General features: G+C 44.6%; 1 protein-coding gene across 1 annotated transcript in view; it reads left to right on the forward strand.

Moving 5' to 3' along the window:
- The window catches only part of LOC136143847 (myb/SANT-like DNA-binding domain-containing protein 3), a 139,119-nt gene that overhangs the window by 35,136 nt on the left and 84,809 nt on the right, over positions 1-19,174 (forward strand). Inside the window, exon 1 of the mRNA XM_065901493.1 lies at positions 14,677-15,276. Within this exon, the coding sequence (XP_065757565.1) occupies positions 15,087-15,276 (190 nt within the window). The 5' untranslated portion in view covers positions 14,677-15,086. Of the gene's footprint in view, positions 15,277-19,174 lie in introns of the transcript that reaches the window.

Genomic DNA, 19,174 nt, shown 5'->3' on the forward strand with positions numbered 1-19,174 from the left:
GGGTATGTGAAAAATTTCACCGTAGCATTTCTTTAAACAGCGCTTTGGTTCATTTAAAATGAGATTTGATTATAGAAGAGTGATTTATGTAAGATTTTTAAAGAACATATCTATTGAACCTCTATTACCCAATATAATAGTAGGGTTTGCAAGCTGATTACTAACCTAACAGTGCAGTTTATCATCATTAGGTGGAAAACTTCTATTTCTACATTCTCCAGATGCCCAGATTTTGTGCGTGAAGGTTTTTGACTGTTGCCACTGATTAGGGTAGACAGAATGGGGTTCCTGCTACTTATGAGTGAGGGGAACAACAGCTCCAGTTCCACTTGAAAAATATTTCCACAGCACTGCCAGTATGGAGGGGAAGACTCACCATGGATGTTCATCAGAGTGGGGGTTTCTCTAGCCATAAATTTGAGTTCCCTGTCATAACTCCCGGTAACTGTCAAGAGATTTAATTAGGTTCTGGTCTGAGTTTTCTCTTTTATGGGTTTGTTGGGAGAAAAAAATTACAAACCCCGCTGTTTAAGAAATTGGCTGATTTTAATCAAAAGGACCTGTTGTAATGGAACTACTGTAAGCAGCAGAAGTTAAGGTCCAAGGAAATCCTTGGTGGTCCAGTGGTTAGGAGTCTACACTTCACTGCCTGGCGCCTAGGCTTGATCCCTAGTGAAGGAACTAAGATCCCATAGGCTGTGCAGTGCAGAAAAAAGAAAAAAAGTTAAGGTTCCAGTTCTTTTTTTCCTCATCATCTGGTTTAGCTTCTAGAGCAACCAAGAAGGAAACTCAGACTGGTGCTCTGCTGGTGAGGCGTGTGTGGTTCTAGATTTCTATCCTTGAGCCTCAGAGAGTTTTTGGGTGGGCTGGTGTTACACGTTCTGTAGGAATGGAAGATGGTCACTCTAGTCACTCAGAAGTCTGGGGGTACTGCTGGGGTTGCTTGGAGCCCCAAGCTGCAGGGGTAGGAGCTGTCCAGGGGAAGCCCTTATGGTGACGGCAGAAGGACGAGAGGGCAAGCCCACCTGGGAAAGCACATTTCAAATGTCAGTATGATAGCTGCTAATATCTCCTTGGCCAAGGCAAGTCATGTGATTGAGCCAAAAGACAGGGGGAGGGAAGCAGACGCCTCTTAAGCAGGTGAGGGGGAGGATTCCCTGGTGGCTGAGATGATAAGGAATATGCCTGCAATGCAGGCAACCCAGGTTCGATCCCTGGGTCAAGAAGATCCCCTGGAGAAGAGAATGACAACCCACTCCATATTCTTGCCTGGAAAATTCCATGGACAGAGGAGCCTGGTGGGCTAAAGCCCACAGGGTTGCAGAGAGTTAGACATACCTGAGCAACTAAGCATGAAGCTGGTGAGGGGCTGCTGCTGCTGCTAAGTCGCTTCAGTCGTGTCCAACTCTGTGAGATCCCATAGACGGCAGCCCACCAGGCTCCCCCATCCCTGGGATTCTCCAGGCAAGAGTACTGGTGACACAATATGCAGTGACACCAGTGGGGAGGCTATGAGTGGAATGCCAAGGAGTTGAGATTAGATGATGAACTGAGAACAGAGAATTTGGGGGGAAATGCATCCCAGTTCCTTTTTCTTTTTCTTTTTTGGAGGGAGAGGCTTTAAAATAGGGTGGCTCAGATGGTAAAGCATCTGCCTGGAATGTGGGAGAACTGGGTTCGACCTCTGGGTTGGGAAGATCCCGTGGAGAAGGAAATGGCAACCCACTCCAGTACTCTTGCCTGGAAAATTCCATGGACTGAGGAGCCTGGTAGGCTATAGTCCATGGGGTCGCGAAGAGTTGGACACAACTGAGCAACTTTACTTACTTAATAATAGAATACATATCCTAGGGCTGTTGGATTAAATAAGTACTTGTATGTATTTAGAACAAAGCTTGGCACACAGACACTCTAAGTTTTAGTTATTATTATTATTTTTTTTCTCTTATGGTCAGATGGCTTCTAAATTGGGCCAGAGAGTTTTGAACCCAAGTGGCCTGGTTCTGGAGCTCATGCTTATAAGAATCAGAATACAGTCTTTCTACTCAGAACCTGCATTCAAGTCTTTGCTTTACAAAGAACATGGCCTCCTGAATATGAGACCATCATCTATAAAATACCTACTACCCGAGATTGCCAAAATGATTACATGATAATATAAAAAATGAAAGGACCACGCAAACTACACAATGCCCCACCCCAGCCTGCAAACCCTGCACCTTTCTTCTGATATTCTGTGTCATAGGACAATCCAAGACTCTCTTCTTCCATCACGAAACTTCATCTTAATTTCTCCCTCCAGCCTTCCCACTCTGTGACAATCCCCGAACATACTCATCACCTCTTGGTTTCAGAGCCAGGCTCTGAGAAATTACTTCTGTTGATCCCTCTACCTGGAATGCTGTCAGCCTTTCTACAACTTCTCCCCATCACTTGCTGAAGTGTTACCCATCCTTCAAGGTCAAATGACACCAGGACGCACTCCTGCAACCTGGGCTCTGGACCCACTTGTCACTCTCTGGATTAATATAATTCCCTTGTGTGTAAAATATGGGTGTTGGAGGAGAGGATCTCTAAATTCCCTTCCCTTGTTCTAATTCATCTGATCCTGAAGTTAAACTGATCTTTTCAAGTTACTACATGTAACACAAGTTTTCAATTTACCATTCTCTTTAAACGATAATGTGTATATGTGTAGGCGTGCAAAATTGCTTCAGTTGTGTCCAACTCTTTGCGACCCTATGGACCGTAGCCTGGTAGGCTCCTCTGTCCATGGGATTCTCCAGGCAAGAATACTGAAGTGGATTGCCATGCCCTCCTCCAGGGGATCTTCCCCAGCCAGGAATCGAACCCGTGTCTCTTATGTCTCCTGCACTGGGAGACAGGTTCGTTACCACTAGTGCCACTTGGGATGCCCAATGTGTACGTAAATGGAATTCAGATCATCCATCCAAGTGGGTCAACTTCAAAGTTGAAAGTGCTATTTGTGAAAGTTATTGAATTAGCATAATGATTATACTTAAACTGTTTCTAAAATAAACCAAATACAAGCAATACAAGAATTTCTATATAAGGCGTACATAAAGGTTGTTGGTTCCCAAAATGTAATTTTCCCAATAAGATGTAATTAGCTGTTGTTTACTTTAGCTCTTTTAAATTGCCACTTCTATAGATTATAGAATCTTTCTATTTTACAAATTGCCCTGTTCTAAGGCAGTAATATACCCAGAATGTGTGGATTTTTGTATATGCTTTTAACACTTTTTTTTTAACAGACACCTCCACAGATTAAGTGCTAGACACAAAGGTCTTCAACTCCCAGAGAGTTTTCTTTTTATTATTTTGTGGCCCTCTCTCCCATTTTACCATATATTCACTTATACTCCTACACAAATTAGAAATTCTTTTATGTCTAAAAAGCTTTGCAGAGCATTTTTCTTGCTATGATGCTTTTCAAGATTTCTATCTAATTTAGCATACTAAGAAGCACAAAAAGCTATCCAAGGTCATGGCAAAAAAAATATGTTTGAAGTAATGAAATAATTTGCATTGAATTTTAAAAAATCCTTTTTTTAATCCCTCACCTAGATTCACCAATTGTTAACAGTTTGCTTTTCTCGCTCTTTGAACCACTTGAAAGTTGCAGACTTTGACACTTCACCATTTAATTCTTCAGCATGCTCCTACATCCACAATTCCATTATTACATGGAAGAAAATTAATATTAACTTAGTAATATCTTCTGAGTTACTACATAATAACTATATGTAGTCTACATTCACATTTCTCTAGTTGTCTTAAGAATGTCTTTTATTGCTGTTTATTTTCTCAGATCCAATCAAGGTTTATTGCATTTGGTTGTTTTGTGTCTTTAGTCTAATTTAATTTAGAAGAAACCCCTTTCCTTTATTATTTCTCCTGACATTAAATTCCTTTCAAAGTCCAGGCCTCATCAATGTGCCCCATGTTCTGGATTTATTTGATTACTTCCTCGTGATTAGATTCAGGTTAAACTTCTTTGGCAAGACTATCTTATAGATAATGTCACCTATCTCTCATTACATCCTTTCCAGAGCTGTGTGGTCAAAAGCTGCCCCACTGTTGGTGAGGCTAAATTTTATCACCTGGCAAAGGCGGCATCTACTGTATTTTTCTATTATAAAGTTATCTCCTTTTGTTTATAGTTAATAAGTTATCTGTGGGATGATATTTTAAGACTACGTGAATATCCTGTTCCCTACAACCTTTCACCACAGTTTTAGCATCTGTTGGTGATCATTACTCAAATCAGTTATTTCATGGTGATTGCAAAATGGTGATTAAATCACTCTTGACCATTTGCCAGCATTTGAAATGGCAACCCACTCCAGTATTCTTGCTTGGAGAATCCCAGGGGCAGAGGAGCCTGGCAGGCTACAGTTCATGGGGTGGAAAAGAATCAGCTACAACTGAGTGACTATCATTTTCACTTCTACAGAATAGAAGGCATGCTAGATTGGAGAGAATCTGAATTTAGGTTACCTTGAGTTGCACTGACTCGAGGGTCCACTTTGCCCAAACTTTCTTAAGAGATCATTTCTCTTAGAACTCTCATAAGTCAGTTTAAAGAAAAAGTAACTTTTTATATAAGACTGAGAGAATGCAACCGATCACAGTAAAGATGGTGATGCAGACTGGAGTGGAACAGCCTAGAGGGAGCTGATGGAGATTACATTGGGGCCAAAGGTGCCTTCAGCTACCTTTGGATGCAGACTGCCCACCCCCCCTCCCCAAACCCCAGGCTGCCCCGCCCCCTTTCTTTTCAGAGAGACACTGAAGCCAAGATTCAGGATGTTCCTCAGTGTCTCAATACCGTATCTACAACCCCCATGTCACCCTCCACTCTTCTATCTTGTTTCAGAGAAGAAAGTGTCTTCCTCAAAAGTCAGTCCCTCCATCTGCACTTTGAATTCCACACCTCTTTGTCTTCTCAAGAACCTTACACTCCTGATTATCCTTTTTCCTGTGTTGTACAGTCAACTCCCCCACCCCAGGATCTTTATCATCGTTTTCAGTATTTTACAGTCTCATCTCAAAAAGTCTCTCCTCCACCTAGTCACCTCTAGCTCTGTTTCTCTTCTTCTCTTCACAGTCAAGCTGTCCAAACGTTCTGTTTCTACTTCCTACTTCCTACTCATTTCTCAGAAGGCTCCAATCTGGATCCTGCCCCTACAATTTCACCAAATGGCTCTTGCCTAGATCACTGATGACTTCAAGTGACTATATCCATTGGACACTATTCAGGACTCATTTTGCTTGACCTTTCAGCAGCATTTGATTAGGTGGGCATGTCCTCCATCTTGAAACATTTTGTTCCTTGGTCACTGTGACCCTGTTCTTTCCTGGTTTCCTTCTAATTTTCTGGCAGTTCTTTCACAGTTCCCATCATTGGAGATCCTTAGGGATTCAGCCTAGACCCTCTTCTTCTTTTTTTTTTAATTAATTTTTTAATGGAGTCTGTAGTTGCTTTGTGACCCCATGGACTGTAGCCTGCCGGGCTCCTCTGCCCATGGGATTTTCCAGGCAAGAATACTAGAGTGGGTTGCCATTTCCTTCTCCAGGGGATCTTCCGGATCCAGGGTTTAAACCTGGGTCTCCCGTGCTGCAGGCAGTCTCTTTACTTTCTGAGCCACCAGGGAAGCCTTGTAGCCTTTCCTTTCTCCAGGGGATCTTCCCAACCCAGGGATGGAACCCAGGTCTCTGGCACTGCAGGCGTGTTCTTTACCAACTGAGCTACCAGGGAAGCCCAGTAATACTGGAGTGGGTAGCCTATCCCTTCTCCAGCGGATCTTCCCGACCCAGGAATCAAACCGGGGTCTCCTGCATTGCAGGCGGATTCTTTACCAACTGAGCTATCAGAGAAGCCCTTTTTTTTTTTTTTAATTAATTTTTATTGGAGTATATAGTTGCTTTACAATGTTGTGTTAGTTTCTGCTATAGAGCAAAGTGAATCAGCTATATGTATACATAAATCCCCTGATTTTTGGATTTCCTTCCTATTTCAGTCACCACAGAACATTGAGTAGATTTCCCTAGCCTGGGCTCGCTTCTAATATTATAGTAAGTATACCTTTGAACAACATGGGGGCTAGGGGGACTAACCCCCCTCACAGTTGAAAATCTGAATATAACTTTACAGTTGGCCCTCCGTATCCACAGCTCTGCGTTTAAGGAGTCAACCGACCTTTTATGGTATAGTACCTGGTAGCTCAGAGGTTAAAGCGTCTGCCTCCAATGCAGGAGACCCGGGTTCAATCCCTGGGTAGGGAAGATCCCCTGGAGAAGGAAATGGTAACCCACTCCAGTATTCTTGCCTGAAGAATCCCATGGACGGAGGAACCTGGTAGGCTACAGTCCATGGGGTCGAAAAGAGTCAGACACGACTGAGCGACTTCATTTTCACCATAGTACCTTTTTATTAAAAAAAACAACAACTGAGTGGACTCTTGTAGTTCAAACCCATGTTTTTCAAGGGTCAGCTGTATCTTACACACTTTTAAGATGTCACACTGACTTCCATGACTTCAATAAATTTTTATTTGATGTCTTCCATACTTATGTGTTCCATGTAAACCTCTCAGGAGCAACAAACTTATAAATCCAACTGGTACTGGATGTCCTAGTGATAGATACCTCACTGGCCCCTCAAACTCAATGTGCCTACAACTGAGCCCATCATCCTCTCTCCAAACCTGCTTCTTCTTCAGAGTTGGCCATTTTAGTAAATATCCTTGAACCTAGGGATAACCATGGCTTGACACTTCCTCTCCTTCACTCCCACGTCTAGTCAGTCACCAAATTCTGTTGATTTTACCCCCTTAAGCTAATTCCTTTACTTATCCTCATCTTCCCTAGTTTCAAGCCACCATGATCCCCTACCTAGACTACTGCAATTTTTCTCCTGTGGTTTTCTTGGGGACATTCTGCCTTTCCAATCCATTATGCACACTACAGCCCAAGCTATTTTTCAACAGTGTCATTGAGATATAATTAACATACCTTACAGTTCATGCAGATAACCAAGTACTCTTTTTTTGAAACCGAAGTATAGTTGATTTACAATGTTTCATAACCAAGTAATCTTTTAAAGACATAAATCTGAGCAGGATATTCTCCTTTGGTAATCATAGGATCAAATATGAATCCTTACTCTGGCTTAAAAGGCCCTATGTGGTCTGGTCTCTAACTTCATCCTTTGTGTCATTTGCCTCCTCAGTCTTCAGGCTTCAACCACAGCTGCCTTTTCTCTATTTCTTAAACTTGCCATATTCTTATCATTTACAGGTTGAACGTCCTTCATAGAATTCTGTCCTCTCTCTACTCCCTTTTAGCTCTTCATCAGTCTTCCAGGATTGGCTTAAATATCACTTCTTAGGGGAAGCTTTCCTTATACTAGTACCCAACCCCTTGGAGTTAGGGTCCCTGACTGATGCTTTCACACATCCTTCACAACATCCTTCATTATTGAAATTTATCATCTAAAATCTGACTTCCTGTTAGACAGTAAGACAAGGACTGTGTCTATCTGGTTTACCTCTGCCTCCTCACTGCCCACCATGGTTGCCTGGAGTGTAACGGGCAATCTCTCCATATTGTTGGATGGATGTTGGATGAATGGCATTGCGTGTCCTTGCTCTCCGTGCCCTACTCTGACCCCTGCTCCCATTGTTGTTGAAATCGCCACTATCAGAGCTGCCCAAGGTCTCACCACTCTTGTTCTGCTTTGAGAGAAACAGCTTTAGTGTGTGGTCTTGCTGTTTTGCCTTTACAACTCCCTTCAGTAGGAGCCCAGACCAAGAGCTGAATCTAACTATGTTGATCCCGACGATGAGTTCCAAGGCCATCAGACTGTAGGGAATAATTTTCAACTGGTTGCCAAGGGAGAAAGAGAAAGAAAATCACTGACTTCATCCAAGCTCACATGTACATGTACTGCTGAGTTGCTCTATACAGTGATGTGTGCATGGATACACACATGTAAATGTGCATGTGCAAACACAGGGTCCAGCTGTCACACTCAAATATGCAAGCATACACATTCCCAGAGGCAACCTTATATATACTCATTCCCTACATATGCACACAGAGAGTAAAAGGACATATGCTTGGCACTTATGCATATATACAGAGGCAAGCTGATATACACTCATTACATATATACACATAGCAAATGGCATATGCTCAGTACATATGTGTACATACAGAATCAAGCTGACATACTTAAACATACACAGTGGTAAAAGAGAATTATTTAGCTCCATTTGACTCACTCTAATTCCTCCCTGTACTTAACTCCTTGCCTTACTTCTCTTTCATGAGTCTTAAGCCCAGTGGATGCTCTTCTCAAGTTTCCAGGCTCTTGTCCCTTCCCTTTGACCCACATGGCTAATTATCACAACCTTCCCTTCTAGTAGCTGGGCTGCCCCTGCCAGTCACCCGGCTGCCCTCTTGCAGGGCTCTCTAGCAGCCAGCCAGATCAGATGAGCTCTTTAGACTGCCAACTTTAAGGGTGACCATAGGCTTTGGAGTCAAATAGACCTCAGTTTGGGTCCCAAGTCCTACTGCCCACTAGCTGTGTGACCTTGGGCAAATAATTAATTTCTCCAAACCTCAGTTTTTTCATCTACAGAATGAGAATAATAAAAGCACCTTCCCCATTAGGTTTTTGGGAGTGTTTCATTAGATAATACATGTGGAGCTCTTAGCCTAGAATGTAAATGCAGTTAATGGCTACTGCCACTGATAATAGCTAACATTTATTTGCTTATTATGCCATTACTACCTCTACCCAATTATTTATTAAATATTTACAATGTACTAAACATTGTTCTAAGCACATTATCTATGCAAACCCATTTTATCCTTACCACAACCCTATGAAGTAACTAAAAAATTTATTTCCGTGTTACAGATTATGAAACTGAGGCCCAGAGAATTGAAGTAACTTGCCCAAGGTCATTAAGCTTCCAGTGGCAGAGTTAAGATGCAAAACCAGGCGGTTTGGTTTCAGAGCTTACACTCTTACTTACTATGCTATAACTCTTACTACAATTTATGGGTGACTGTCCGAGAAGCTTTTTTTTTTTTGGTACAATCCTTTTATTAGTTAAACCTTTGGAGAAATTTTTGAATTGCAGCTGAAAATTTCCATTTGCTGAAAGATGAAGAAAATCTGCATTCTGTATTCAGAGCAATCCCGAGCAACTGAATGATAAGAAGACCTTCAGGACATACCCAGAGGTGGCTCCTCAGTCTCTTTACCCACTCAGAGGGACTGTTTGGGAGAGGAGCCTTTCAAATATACACAATTACAGTGGTGAAGCCTGTTCTCAAGGCAGAGTGACGCTACATCTGTGGATACCCACAACACTTTTTGTTCAAATATCTGTAACCCTGGCCTCCTTGGCTTCTGCCCATCTACAGAACTGAGGGCCATTAAGGCCATGTGGGTAACAAGAATGGTACCTTCAACTGGAGTTGTAATTATGAGCAATGTAATCACAATAATCACTACTTATGATGACAAGAAGCCCTAACAAAAGTCTCCTGATGCCTGGCAGGGGGCCCAGGATGGCTTGTGTATACCTTTGTACACCTTGCAATATTAGTGGTGCCAATCTTTGTGCCATCTTTTATCAGGTGATGATGCTTCTCCACCTGTTCATGCTTGTGATGTGATGGGGCTTTGGAGTCAGAGGGGCCAGGTGACTCCAATGTCCTAGCTTTGTGGTTTAGGTAGGTTACTTAACCTCATGAGCCTCAGTTTTCTCATCTATAAAATGGAACTAATACCTACCAACAGGATAGATGGGAAAATTAGTGACAAGTAATAGGAAGTGCCTGGAAGTACCTGGGATGTAGCCGGTCTTCAGAGAATTATAGTTACTATTGTTATGGCTCAATCCAACAATTATTCTCTTCCACCAATGATATTATGGGGTCTCTGCACTAGACTGTAAGTTCCATGAGAAGCAGCGACTTTGTTTCGTTCACTACAGTTTCTCAGCATCTAGAACAGTGTGTGATTTATAGTAGGTGCTCAGTAAATATTTGTTGAAGTTTACAACCAGTTCATCTTGTTCTCTGTCCCCACTATGCTGGCTGGCATTCAGATGAATTCACAAGCCCTTGTTCTGATTTTTCTTCTGCCTGGAACACTCCCCTCTTCACCTAGTTAACTCATCCTCCTGATCTAAGCATGAGTACAGTTCTTTCAGAGAAACCTCTGACTTTCCTTTCCATAGCCTCTGTCAATACTGTTGCAATTTTACTTTTATTTGTATAACTGATTAATATTTGATTGTAAACTTCATAAGGAGAGGGACCTTATCAGTTGTACTCATCACTGTACATTTTCAGGGACCAGGAGTAGACCTTCAGTATAAATTTGCTGAATGAATGAATGACTTCCATTGTTGTTGGTTTTGTTTTTGACTGTACTGTGCAGTTTGTGGGTTCTCATTTCCCCTACCAGAGATTGAACCTGGTCCACGGTGGTGATAGCCCGAAATTCTAACCACTAGGCCACTAGGGAACTCCCTACTCTTTTCATTTTTTAAAAACACTCCTCTGTCCAGGAAGTGGTGGCCAATTTATCGAGTTGGGTCAGAGGTCAATCCCAGGCTTGCATTGGTGTTGTGCCATAAGTCATTCCAGCGTTTTTGAACTGAACTCAAGTACTATGATTCTTTCTTACGAAGGTCAATTTGTCAGTCCCAGAGTTCTCATTACCGCTTATCAGGGCTTTATTATGCTGCTAGATCCTCTAGCAGGGGGTCTAGAAAAGTCAGAATTTTGGCTGGGTTGGGAGTGTGAAGTAGGATTTGCCATTTATTCCTCTTTCCCCCACCCCCCTCTATTTCTATCTAGCGTTTATCATACCGAGTCGTAATGATTAATTTTTTAGATATATCACCCCCTTATCCCCTAGCAAGGTAGGACTATCTTTTGCTTCCAGAGGCTTGAAAGAATGCAATGAGATTTCTTGAAGGAATGCAATGTTTTCCATGAATGAAGTTTTATTGAGGACAAAAATCAACTAAAAGGAGAGGGCATTACCTCTGTTTCTTTTTTTGCTTAAAAACCCGAGTCAATAAGTCTCTTTTTGTTTAATTTGGGTTCCGTTTTCTCTGACTTGGAACTGAAAACATTCTGATAGAGCATAATCCATGGTGTTCAGGTATAGAATCTCTGACAGATCATTGTTAAAAAATGTTTATTCCATAGTAATTCCTTCTTACCTCTCTAAGAAGAACAGACTTCTCTACCTCTTTGTTTCTGGGCTCAGCTATGAGACTTGCTTTAGCCAGTGGCATCATAGCAGACATGTACAAAGAGGGGTGTGAAAAGTGTTTGCACAGTTGGTTATGCTCCTTGTACCTCCGCCACCTCCATAAAAACAGGTTCCCTCAGGTTCTGCCCCTTTAGCTGGGGCCCCAAAGTGCATATGCCTGGAGATCAGAACTCAACCTGCACATAGGTGCCAAGCCCAGTTGAACCTGCAGTTTGGAGCCCAGCCACCCAGCCAAGCTTACGGTCAACCCCCAGACCTATGAGAAATGAGTGTTTACTATGGCGGGTTGCTGCCATTTTGTAGTTGTTATGGAGCAATCACTGACTGATAGGCCAGGGGTTTCCAAACTGGCAGTGTATGGGAATTACTTAGACAACTTTAAAGTAAATAACGGATACTTGAGCTTCCCCCAGAATTCCTGGAGTCATATTCAGAAATCTATATTCTTTTAAAACTTACCGGGTGACGTAAAAATATATATATATATATATATATATATATATTTGACTGCTTTGGGTCTTAGTTGCGGCATGCAGTAAGCAGGCTGAGTTGCTCTGCAGCATATGGGATCCCAGTTCCAAGACCAGGGATTGAATCTGCACCCTCCCCCCACCCTCCACGTTCAGTGGGTTTCTAACCACTGAACCACCAGGGAAGTTTCCTCTGGGAGGTTTTTATGTAGTAAGTTCCCCACTCTTTTGCTGTCTGAGTGGGTCACCAAAGTTAAAGCATGTGATGGGGATTCTATTAGATGACCACTAAGATTTTTTTTAACTTAAAAAATTTATTGGGGTATGGTTGATTTATGTGTTAGTTTCAAGTATATAACAGAGATTCAGAATTTTTATAGATTATATTTCATTTAAAGTTATTATAAAATGTTGGCTATATTCCCTGTGCTGTTCAATATATCCTTGTAGCTTATTTATTTTATACATGGAAGTTTGTACCTCTTAAGATCTTTTCTCCTCTCTGAGACTGAATGATTGAAGTCAGAGGACTCCTGTTTCTGAAGTACAGTCCTTTTCAATTTGAAAACTTCTGAGAATTCTGTGTTAAATTTTTCTTACCTGATTTGGAGAAAGATGCAGAAATAAATGATCTGTGATTTCTGGCCATAGGGTTTTTGGTTTTATTTAAGGGTTGTTTCCTTGTAGTATTTCTTCCTGGACTATGGTTAGCAGTCAAATGAAAATTAAAAGCAGAAGACTGGGGTTTGGAGAGCCAAAACGCATGGCAGGAAGAAAATCACTCGGGAGGTCATGTTTAATGGAGAAGCTGTTGAAGGAATGGTCTGAGAAGGAGCCTTTAGCTGTGGCTTGGCAGTCAGGAATCCAAGATCACACCTAATGCAGAAGCTAGTTGAATTTCAGCTGTCATAACTGCCATGCCACAGCCCGGCTTAGGTTTGAGGCAATCTTAGTAAAATGTTTCAAATGTGAATTTATATAAAAAGCATGATGAAAATATAATTTAAAAGAAAATAGCTTTTTAAAGTTTTAACAAAAATTTTCATTGAAAAAAACTCAAAAAACACAGAAAAGTATAAAGGACAGGGGTCTTATTCATAAGCTTACTTTTTAGAGATAACCACTGCTAATATATCACTGTATATTCTTCTGAACTTGTTTTCCTATGGATATGTACACACACATGTCTATTTCATAAAAATAAGATTTTCTTACACATACTCACTGGTATCCTTTTTTCCATTTCAGTAAACACTAACCTAATCATCATTGCTAAAGCTGCATAATACTCTATTGCAAAAAGAGGTACCATAGTTTAGTTCCCACAGGTGGACATTTAGATGATATTTACTATTATAAAAAGGCTGTGATGGATATTCATATAGACATTTTGTGCTCTTGTCCAATTATTTCTCTAGGATAAATTTCAATTCTTGGAATTGCTAGATTAAAGGATAAATGTTTTAAAGGCTTCTGATACATAGTTGAATTGCTCACCTCAAACATAAATTAATAAAGCAAGGTTTTGTCATTTCTTTTGGGCTTCCCCTGTGGTCCAGCTGGGTAAAGAATTCGCCTACAATTCCGGAGACCAGAATTCAATCCCTGGGTTGGGAAGATCCCCTAGAGAAGGGAAGGGCGATCCACTCCAGTATTCTGGCCTGGAGAATTCCATGGACTGTATAGTCCATGAGGTAGCAAAGAGTTGGACACGACTGAGCAGCTTTCACTTTGTCATTTCTTTTATCTCTCTTAGTCATCAACAGGAAAAGAAAGCTTGTCGGTGTAATCTGCCTTTTACTACTGCTGGGTTTAAATATCTTTTTATATATTTATTGTCTGTATGTAAATAATGTGAATACGACGTTAGCGCCCCACTTTTATTTTTTTACTCTATCAACCTTTTAATCCTAATTTATATTAAGTGTTGTCTCCTATTTACTTTGAAGAAATTATCCCTAGCGTGGTTTTGCCCGTGGCAGCTTTCCACACATTAAAAAATTTTATGAGTCAAATTCATCAGTTTTTCAACGAGATTTATAAATTCCTTCTGAGGTGAGAGGCAGCATAATAGAATGAAAAAAGTAGAGGAATTTCAAACAGTTCAGTCCATCATCTTATTGCTGTGGCTGGGTCCCACTCATTTCGCAGTGTCGTAGGAAGAGCACTGGGTTGGGAGTCGGATCACTTTTCCCCTCTGGCTCTTAACTTCCTCCTCTGTAGAAGAGGGATGAGAGCGAAAACTCCTTTGTAGGGCCGTCAGAAAGAACTGGAGGGAATTTGTCCAGGTCTTGTACGTATGAAAATTCTATCCAAATATTAGCTATTCTTAGTGGGAGAGGGCAATACAGAATTTTAAAAACTATTTTAAATTCAGTTGGTGTTTGTGGGAATAGGGTAAGGGTGAGGATCCCGCTAATTCAGCCATTTACCCCCATCTCTAAGAACGACAAAGCTGGAGTCAGAACGTGAGTTCTAATTCTGGGGTCCTGCCCGTCCTCTTCGTAGGTGACCTTGGACAAGTCACCTTCACTTCTCCGCGGCTGTTTCTTCACCTAGGAAATAGCTAGCTAATAGCCCACCTGCCCTTTTCCCGGCCAAACTGCTGGGCCAAGGAAACGCTTCAAAAACGCTCACAAAAGGGCGGCAAAAACGTCTGTCAGGGTAACGCCTCCGGAGCCTGCTCGGCGCCCGCGGGCCCCGGGTGGCTGGACCGAAGGGCGGCCGCGCCCCCGAACCCCTGCCAGGGCCCCCGCCCCGCCGCGGGAACAATAGCTCCCCCGGAGGCGGCGCCGGCCGCGGGCGGGGGCGGAGCTGCGGGCGCGGGCGCTGGGGGTGTGCGCGGGGCGGGGTCGCAGCCACCCCTCCCGCCGGCGGCTCTGTCACGCGCCCCGCACCGGGCGGGCCGGGGTCTTTGTGACGCGGCGGCGGCGGCCGCGGACACAAAGGGAAGGCGAGGAGTCGAGCGAGGGGCTGGGCCTGACCCTGCCCCGCGACCCCCGCCCGCCGCGCGCGCGTGCGCGCCTGCTCGTGCCCCGGCAGCGGTCTCCCCGCGCGGGCTCGCACGCTCGCGCGCACTCGCCCCGACCCTCCGACTCCGTCCCGAGCGCGGCTGGCCCGGGCCTGGCGGGCGCTGCGGGTGGGGCGGGGATGCTGAGGGGCCGCTCCCCGGCGCAGCGGCGCGGCTGCTAGGAGGCGCCGAGGCAGCGGCGGGGCTCCGGCGCGCGGCTGGATGCCCCGGGCCTGCGGCTCCCTGCGCTTCCCGCCGTCCAGGGGCGCCAGCCATGGGCGCCGTGGCCGCTGAGGCGCCGCTCCGGCTGCCGGCCGCGCCCCCGCTCGCCTTCTGCTGCTACACGTCGGTGCTTCTGCTCTTCGCCTTCTCTCTGCCCGGGAGCCGCGCGTCCAACCAGCCCCCGGGTGGCGGCGGCGGCGGGGACTGTCCCGGCGGCAAAGGCAAGAGCATCAACTGCTCAGGTAGGATCGGCCGGAGCGCGCCTCTGCCGCCCCTGCTTCCTTCGCCCCCCGCGCCTCCTCCCGCCTGGTCTCCGCGACGCGGCCCGGCCAGGCCGGGGCGTTGGGGGTCCCGGGAGCCGGGCCGAGCGTGAGCGAGGGCTCCGGGCGGGGCGCGAGCGCGCGATGCGGGCTTGGGGACCCGCGTGGGGCCGGGGAGTGGCCGTGCGTGCGTCCGTGTGTGCCAAGTGGCTGGGCGCGGGCGGCCGGGCGTGTGCGGAGGGGAGGAGGCCCGGCCGGCAAGTGGGAGGCAGCCGGCCGGGGCTCCCGGTGTGGTCGTGGGTGTGCACGCGGGAGCGCGTGTTTGTGTTGTGAAGGCTCAGGGGAGGGAAGGGGCGGCCCGAGGCAGGGGTTTTCTGTTGCTTGTGTGACGATGAGGGGCCAGGGGAGTGACCGTGCGCTGGGGAGGTTCCTTCTTGGGGGGCACTGGGGTCTCTGAGGGGTCGTGTGGGCAAGGGGAGCGGCTGGCCCAGAGGTCTCAGATCGGCCGTGGAGCGTGACTGTGTGTGTCTTTTGGGTTGAGAGGTGGGCGCCCCGGGCTCGGAGTGACCCCGGGTCTGTGGATATGAGCCGGGCAAGTCCTGGGGCCATGGAAGTGACCCTCTGTTGTGTGCGATGTGCTGGGTGAAGCCCGCGGGTCACGGATGTGCCGGGGTATACATTGAGGAGGGAGGAAGGGGGTCCTGGTGTAAACCCCGTGTGTGTGGATTCAGAGGGAGGTTAGCTAGGGAATCATCATCCTGTGTAGGGTGTGGGTAACAGAGAGAGGTAATTAGGTCCCCGGGAGTGCCTCTTTGTAGAAAGGTGTGCCCCGGCTTAAGGTGTGTGAAGAGCGAACCGGTTCCGAGGGAATGGTCCCGTGCGTGCGTTGGGCTGTTTTGCAGGAGGGCTTGGAGATTGGCAGCCACGGGAGCGAGGGAGTGACCTCTCCCCTCTCTCCAGGGCCGCCTGCCCCCCCACAGCTGTTGCAGACAAAGAGCTTGCTGGGGCCGTAATGGACGAGAGTGGGGAGGAGGGGATCCTGGCAGTAAAGTTCCCTCTTCCTTTCACGACGGGTCCCAGAGGAGCCCTGGAGCAAGGAGAGGCTTCCAGGTCTCATTTAGGGGTGCGTAGGTCCTCCTGGAGCTGGCCTGGCAGATGCTGGTGATCATAAGCCACAGCCTGGCTAACTTGCCCTTCTATCAGTTCTCATTTTCCACTTGTGTTCTTTGAATCAAGGGTGGGAGAAGAGGCATGGAGGTCGGGGGTGGGGCTGAAGAGAGAATGGACATCAGGTCACAGAGAATCCTTTGGTTAGCCTGCCAGACAACCTTTGTACCCAAAGGGCTCTTGAAGGGGCATTGTTTCTGGGGGAGTGAGGGAGCAAGTGGGCCTCAGCACAGATGTTTATACTACCCTAAATCAAGAAAATCTTTGGCCTGCTGTTTAGGTTTGAAGGTCTAAAATCTTTTAGTAATTTTCATAATGGCATATTTTATGATGGGGGAGGGGTTATGAGCACAGTAAACAATAGCATGTCCATTAAAAGCTTTTCCATCCGTGTAATAACTTTTACTTTATTTTTCTAATGTTAAGTGGAATATGGGATAATGCTTTAATACATAATCACACTTTAATGGTTAAGAATAAAAGTCATTAGTATGTTAGCATGCCCTTTTGTAACAAATATTGGCTATCAAACTTGTAAGTGATCACACCATGTCAAAATATTTTATGGGATAATGTGCTGTGGTTATTTGTTCTTGCTGAGCTAATTTGACCTTAGCACAATAAAGTGTGTATTGATGGATGTTTTTTGGGTATGCTTGCTAACTCTGGTGGATACTAGAAGTTTTAAAAAAGACACAGAGGGCTGAAAACCCAGATGGTGTAGAAAAAAAGGAACAATTTGGGGATTGTGGCCCTTGCTAGGCAACTATATGATTTGGAGCAAGTTACTTAATTTTCTTAATTTCCTCTTTTATTAAAGGGATTTGGATTTAATAATATCTGAGCCTTATTTCAAGGGTATATTGATATTTTGATATGTATACAAATAAATTAAGCTTATTAAATAAAATGTTTCTAATGCTAAGATATACTTGAATAACTCTGGGTCTAAAACTAAGAGTTTTAACTAAATGGTGTTTGTAGATTCTTGTCGTAATTGTTCCTAGGAGGAAGATCTGGGAGTAATTCATATGGAAAATGAATTTTTTAGAGTTGATTAATTAGAGAGCTGTAGTACTGCAGTTTGGACATTTGTTGTTGCCGCCATTTAGTTCCTAGGTCTTGTCTGACTCTTTTTCGACCCCATGGACTGTAGCCTGCCAGGCTTCTCAGTCCATGGGATCTCCCAGGTAAGAATACTGGAGTGGGTTACCATTTCCTTCTCTATGGGATCTTCCTGACCCAGGGATCAAACCCGTGTCTCCTTCATTGGCCGGGGGATTTTTTACCACTGATCTACTAGGGAAGTCCAGTTTGGACATTCAGTTCAGTTCAGTCACTCAGTCGTGTCTTGACTCTTTACAACCCTATGGACTGCAGCACGCCAGACATCCCTGTCCATCACTAACTCCCAGAGTTTACTCAAACTCATGTCCACTGAGTTGGTGATGCCATACAACCATCTCATTCTCTGTTGTCCCCTTCTCCTCCAGTCTTCAATCTTTGCCAGCATCAGGGTCTTTTCCTGATGTCAACTCTTCGCATGAGGTGGCCAAAGTGTTGGAGTTGCAGCCTCAGCATCAGTCCTTCTAATATTCAGGACTGATTTCCTTTAGGATGGACTGGTTGGATCTCTTTGCAGTCCAAGGGACTCTTCAGAGTTTTCTCCAACACCACAATTCTAAAGCATCAATTCTTTGGTGCTTGACTTTCTTTATAGTCTTAACTCTCACATCCATACATGACTACTGAAAAAACCAGAGCTTTGACTAGATGGACCTTTGTTGGCAAAGTAATGTCTCTGCTTTTTAATATGCTCTTTAGGTTGATCATAGCTTTTCTTCCAAGGAGCAAGCATTTTTTAATTTCATGACTTCAGTCGCCATTTGCAGTGTTTTTGGACCCCCCGAAAATAAAGTCTGTCACTGTTTCCAGTCAAACTACCGCACAATTGCACTCATCTCACACACTAGCAAAGTAATGCTCAAAATTTTTCAAGCCAGGCTTCAATAGTATGTGAACTGTGAACTTCCAGATATTCAAGCTGGTTTTAGAAAAGGCAGAGGAATCAGAGATCAAATTGCTGATATCCGTTGGATCATCGAAAAAGCAAGAGAGTTCCAGAAAAACATCTACATCTGCTTTATTGACTATGCCAAAGCCTTTGACTGTGTGGATTACAACAAACTGGAAAATTCTTAAAGAGATGTGAATACCAGACCACCTGACCCACCTCCTGAGAAATGTGTATGCAGATCAAGAAGCAACAGTTAGAACTGGACATGGAACAAAAGACTGGTTCCAAATGGGGAAAGGAATACATCAAGGCTGTATATTGTCACCCTGCTTATTTAACTTCTGTGCAGACTGCATCATGAGAAACGCTGGGCTGGATGAAGCACTAGCTGGAATCAAGATTGCCGGGAGAAATATCAATAACTTCAGATATGCAGATGACACCACCCTTATGGCAGTGAAGAGGAACTAAAGAGCCTCTTGATGAAAGTGAAAGAGGAAAGTGAAAATGTTGGTTTAAAGCTCAACATTCAGAAAATTAAGATCATGGCATCCGGTCCATCACTTCATGGGAAATAGATGGGGAAACAGTGGAAACAGTGGCAGACTTTATGTTTTGGGGGGCCCCAAAATCACTGCAGGTGGTGACTGCAGCCATGAAACTAAAAGCTGCTTGTTCCTTGAAAGAAAAGTTATG

This window comes from Muntiacus reevesi, chromosome 10 (assembly GCF_963930625.1).
Source record: "Muntiacus reevesi chromosome 10, mMunRee1.1, whole genome shotgun sequence".
In the NCBI taxonomy this organism is placed as follows: domain Eukaryota; kingdom Metazoa; phylum Chordata; class Mammalia; order Artiodactyla; family Cervidae; genus Muntiacus; species Muntiacus reevesi.